The sequence below is a fragment of the Sycon ciliatum genome, chromosome 1, assembly GCF_964019385.1.
Source record: "Sycon ciliatum chromosome 1, ocSycCili1.1, whole genome shotgun sequence".
Lineage (NCBI taxonomy): Eukaryota > Metazoa > Porifera > Calcarea > Leucosolenida > Sycettidae > Sycon > Sycon ciliatum.
Window position 1 is genome coordinate 85,340,956 of NC_088643.1, and position 5,420 is coordinate 85,346,375.

The 5,420-nt window shown below is 45.8% G+C and overlaps 1 protein-coding gene across 1 annotated transcript; it reads right to left on the minus strand.

Moving 5' to 3' along the window:
• Nucleotides 1-1,035: 1,035 nt before the first annotated feature.
• On the minus strand, nt 1,036-4,880 carry LOC135807150 (uncharacterized). The gene is made up of 7 exons (XM_065321180.1): nt 4,767-4,880; nt 4,619-4,689; nt 3,795-3,885; nt 2,641-2,722; nt 2,213-2,271; nt 1,563-1,676; nt 1,036-1,248 (listed from the first exon to the last, which is right to left on the minus strand). The coding sequence occupies exons 1-7, from the start codon at nt 4,792-4,794 to the stop codon at nt 1,160-1,162; spliced, it is 534 nt and encodes a 177-aa protein (XP_065177252.1). The 5' UTR covers nt 4,795-4,880; the 3' UTR covers nt 1,036-1,159.
• Nucleotides 4,881-5,420: the final 540 nt, after the last annotated feature.

Sequence of the window (5,420 nt, forward strand, 5' to 3'; positions counted from 1 at the left end):
GAGGCAAGATTTGTAAAGCTCAACAATGCAAGTGCTAGTGAGGCATCAGGGGAGGATAGTTTTTTTGTACCCGATGTGCAACAGGGAGATGTGCAACAAGGAGTGTCATTGCCCTACTTGGTCACGACTACACTATCTTTGTAAATTGTTGCATGTAGCATTTTCCCATTTGAAAACCATCTCGGCACTGACTGAAAGAAAAGTTCATGTGCCCAAGGTGCAAGTACCTGAAAACAAGGTAGGGGAATGAATAAGAAATCACAGGGAGAATCAGAAATGTGAGAGAAGCTAAATTGAGTGTCAACGGCTGAGACGACTATTTGTTTGACCCTGCATTTTTGAGATGGACTGTGCAGTGTAGCTGCAGGTTGGCATAAATGCTTTCACAAAAATGTTGATGCAGTTCTAAATACATTGTTTCACAAAAAATGCTGATGCAGTTCTAAATACATGCTTTCACAAAAATGCTGATGTAGTTCTACATAATAACACTCAGTACAGTGTAGTAGCACAAACTTCAGGCTCCTCAACCACATGATTTCTAAAGAGTTCTAAATAGGCAGCATTTACATGAGAGTTTTCAACCAGGGTCGAGTTTCAACCCGCCGTGAACACAGATTGACAGGGTTGGACCTGGGTTGAAATTGAGATCATACTGCCGTACTTCGCACCAGGAGTGCCCAGCACTGCAGGTGGGAATTTCCCGCGGGTAGTCACACAACCCTACCAGTCTAAAGAAATAATCAACAATCTTCATGTAAACATCCACCTACTTTTCCAACCGTGCAGATCTTCAACCGGGTGCCCGGGTTGAAGATTTTTATGTAAACGCAGGCATAGTGTGGCTGCAGCCTGATGAACTAAGTTCTGTTGCTGAAGTATCGTAGCAAATCCTTCATGTAACGGTAAACCTAATACCCACTGTAGTCACACCAGAAAGCGTACTTGATAGTTATCTCCTTGCCCATGGCCCAAACTTCTGCGGCAGGTGTTGGGAGAGTGCACACACACACATGCACGCACACAAATCCAATATTGGTCTTAGCGCAACATTTCATGCTGATCCTAAACAAAACAAGAACTCAAGCTGTTCAGACATAGAATAAAAAAAATACAGGGCAACTTGAATTAGGTCTATAAATAAAATGATGATTCCAGCCTAAGAAAATATTGTCTTCTTCATGAGACAAAAAGTGCCACCTGCCAACAACCCGAGGATTCCACCAGTGGCCATTGCGCGTGGTCCAGCTGTGCAGAAGAATTTGCACACAACAGATAGACTTAATCAATACGGATTGACACACACACACGTGCGCGTACACACATGAGAAGTATGATGTGGGTGTGCTTGACGCTTTTTGAAAACGATTTTAAAATGTTTTGAAATCTGGCCACTTGTTGATTTGTAATACGCACTCAACCCTCTCTTATGCAGGCATGTTGTGACCGAAGGGTTTCCACAGTTCACAACACTATACATGACGTACATGTACATGTTACACCTTATGGGTGGATAAGGATGGGGGGGGGGGGGGGGGTTACACGAAGGTTGCATTACTCACCCGTACACCTGTAGAGAACACCGGCCAGTGCACCGCTGCCGACTTGATTGAACTCATCGTCTACATTTCCACGTGCCTTGATGATGGCTGAGTCCGTCATGCGGTACATCAGGACTGCACAGTACATTGTTGTTGAGTCGGAGTGCACAGATACACAGATAGGAACAGGACAAACACAAATACAGACCAGAAGTTACAACATAATGAGAGAAGATCATTACAAAGACAGACTCAGGAAAGGCCTTGATATAATAACAGTATCCTGTAGAGCGATGAGCTGATTAGAAAAAGAACAGCTTCCTTTTGCTGCACTACACCACTCCTCATTCTCCCTGGTATAAGAACGGTACAGTGGCCAGAACAATATCTTAAATGTCACCAGCAGGGTGTAGGGCTGACAGAAAGCAAGAAATTACATGCTCTTGCTGACCGTATAGCTCTAGAATGGAAGGCACACAAACTCTACCACACACACACACACACACACACACACACACACACACAAACTCTACCACACACACACACACACACACACACACACACACACACACACACACACACACACACACACACACACAAACTCTACCACACACACACACAAACTCTACCACACACACAAACACACAAACACGCCACAAACGAAAACATACCTACGACACCCAAACCGTTGGCAAGTAGCGGTCCTCTTCTACCTATGCTGTTCAGCACGCTGTGAAAGATACGAAGAATCACATGTAAAGTACTGAGCGCACGCTGGAACGTGGACCAAATACTCCAAAAAAAGTGTGAGAGCACAGAGCTGCTCAATGGAATCCAATCACATCAAAAGGCAATACCCTGCACCAGTATACAACCCATAATTTGTAGGTCTGGGCTACACACAGCCCAGCATTAGGTGACTCATGCAATCAGATTTCATTGAGCAGCACTGTGCAAACTTAGAAATACTAGTACCTCCTTGTATGGAGCACCAACACAGACTGAAAAAAGGACAGCATTTAGTGCAAACCGGCATAATATGGAGTCCGAACAAAACAAAACAGATCAGACCAAGACATCACGAAGCAACATGACTTACCTGTTCAATCGCAGCTTGGATGACAGCTCCGTGGAGCGACTTATGCCTTCCACAACACCCCATCCCGATCCCAGGACAAGGCCTGCATGACATGTCGGTATGGCAGAGTACAGGACAGAGCACACACCCGCAATCACGCATGCACGCGCATACACACACGCGCACACACACACACACACACACACACGCACACACCGCCACCACCCGCATATAGATGCACACGCGGTTGGACATTGAGAGGTTTGGTGACTCGTTATGGACTCGTAAACAAAATGAAAATGATTTTGATTTGTTTTCGAATTGCACAATACTCTATACAGGTTCAGTGACTTGTTGACAAGATCACCACTGAGTGCACTGATGACCTGCTAACATTGCTTACTTCCAGTTACTTGCCATTGGTGTAGTGTGGCACTACAGTAGCACTCACTGAAATCCGACCCGAAGTGCAATGCTGGCGCCCTGGACAACTTCCGATTACTAGTACGCGTACATCACTTTACTTGCACATATATCCGTCAAGCCGCATTCGTACCACTTCCAGGGCGAGTCACTGCACATCTCTGTTGACAGGCTGAATATCTAAGAGTCTAAGACCCATCCAGCACTACACTAGAGGAAACCATAGAGCACTGCACTGGTGATGAAAGTTCAGAGCAGAGACTAGAGAGTCGAATTTGACATTTCCATGTCCCTGGCTTGAGCACTTTGATTGTTGTTGAGGTTCCCTTGTAAAGAAGCACAGTAGACAGATTCTGAAGCTCGTAAGGTGCTCTATGGTTTACGTCCAAGCAATGGCGAGCATCGTAAGGCAAGGCATTTCCTTTTATGTGAAATTGTGTGTATTGCACTTCCTTTAACATCTGGCATGCAGATGGACCATAGACAAAGTTAGGCCTTCTATCGCCACATGACCTACTGAAATCTATCTGCATTGTACATCCTGATTCTACCAAGACACTGCATGTGAGAAGCCCGCATGTAATGTACATGTAGAGTTGGGTTTGAATTTGTCATCACCTGCACTGCACAAGAGCAACGCTGGATGCTATTGCACTGCATTCAATCTAACATGACCAGAGTGATGTCAACCTGACTGAAATAGGGAAGACACATGCACATGCACATGCACAAGGACTAAACACACTACTTACCACCAATGTAGCCTGTACCCGTTGACCACAGCAGTCGTTCTCCATGGGACTTTTTACCTTCAGAGCCAAGGGGAAGAATAAATTCTGACTCCTGGAATGAGCGCACACACACACACACACACGATGCGTTGTTTTAAACAGCACGCATTTACAAATACGTGCACAAACATGCAAACACACACACACACGTAACACACACACACACACACACACACACACACACAGGTGCGCATACGTGCATACCACAACCACATCCGCCAGTATTCGCACGCAACATACACGTAAAGCACACATGCAAGTCAGTTTCCCAACCGATGTAATCAAAGTAATTGATTTCATGACGCTGGGAGTGCACATCAATATGGACTTCGCTTCCTGCAACTGTTCTAGGCGGAAGAACACTACAATATGTACAATCATGTACATGTCATGTAATTCTGCTTTTCAGATCACCAGCATGCACATTCTACATTTACCTGAGCTGGCCTACTACACACTCTGTCTACTATGATTGAATGCTTCTGGTCTTTCAGTTCCTCACATCCGTCCAACCCACGTACGGATGCACCCCCAGACTGCACCCCCAGACTGAGAACCAATCCGAGCAAAACAATTTCAAAAAATCGTTCGGTCTGGCTTGAAAAAGATGGGTGCAGGAAGGTGAAAATTGTGACGTGGACACTTCTGAACGAACATCAGATTGAAAGCCACGTCGTCATGAAACTCGAAACCACAATGTGACAGCAAAGGGGTGAGCTCGCATGATGTCAATACTGACAGGTGCACAGCAAAGAGGAAAGAGAGAAAGCCCAAGACCCACGTACCTCCTTGAGTACAGAAGGATCGATCCTGTATGGCGACAGCTGCCCCGCTATAGCAGCGTAGGGGTTGCTAACTGCATGAGCACAGTAGAGAGGGAGCTATGTTGAGACAAACTCACAAAGGAACTTCATCCATCTCCATATCACCTACTTGGAGGAAAGTCTGCTTCCCCAGCCATCTCATTTTCAGACGACGCACAAGAAAAAGAGAGACACGACTTTCTGTTTCAAGCTGCTTGATCGACCACGCCTGATCGATCCATTACGACATCACGGACACGCGGTGAAGAGCTACGCGGTCATGTGGTCATCATCGTCACACAACCACATGTACACATGTACATGGCCACACCAAGAGTACATGAAAACCAGAGTGTGCAGCTTGGGGCCTTTTCTGCTATGGGTGTCTGTCACGGCGAAATTCCGTGATTACATCATATTTGGCCCAGATCTGAGGCGGGAAATGGCGTAGTGCGTACAACTGAGCTGCAGTTGTGCAGAATTAGAAAGAGACCTGCTTGAATCCTGCTTGTACGCACTACATCACTAAAATGATGTAATCACGGAATTTCGCCGTGACAGCAACCCATCCGAGCTGCACACTCTGGTTTTCATGTACTCTTGGCCACACTGACCTACACTTCAACTGTCTTATCTTGTTTGTAGACTTTCTGGTCTGCCAGGGAGTCGTAGAAATACGACTCCCTCCTGACCTGTACTGTTCAACTTTTTTTCTTTTTTTTTCGTTCCTAGGCAAAAGCCAAGCCTCTTGGCAAAATAAACACGAGTGCAACGTGCAACCTCA

What these genes read in the sequence shown, in the direction of transcription:
- LOC135807150 (XM_065321180.1), bottom strand. Translation starts at nt 4,794, where the DNA reads ATGGCTGGGGAAGCAGACTTTCCTCCAA. An exon ending in CAACGGTTTGGGTGTCGTAG is followed by an intron (nt 1,677 to 2,212) that starts GTATGTTTTCGT and finishes TGTACTGTGCAG; the next exon opens with TCCTGATGTACCGCATGACG. An exon ending in TGTTCTCTACAGGTGTACGG is followed by an intron (nt 1,249 to 1,562) that starts GTGAGTAATGCA and finishes TCTTCTGCACAG; the next exon opens with CTGGACCACGCGCAATGGCC.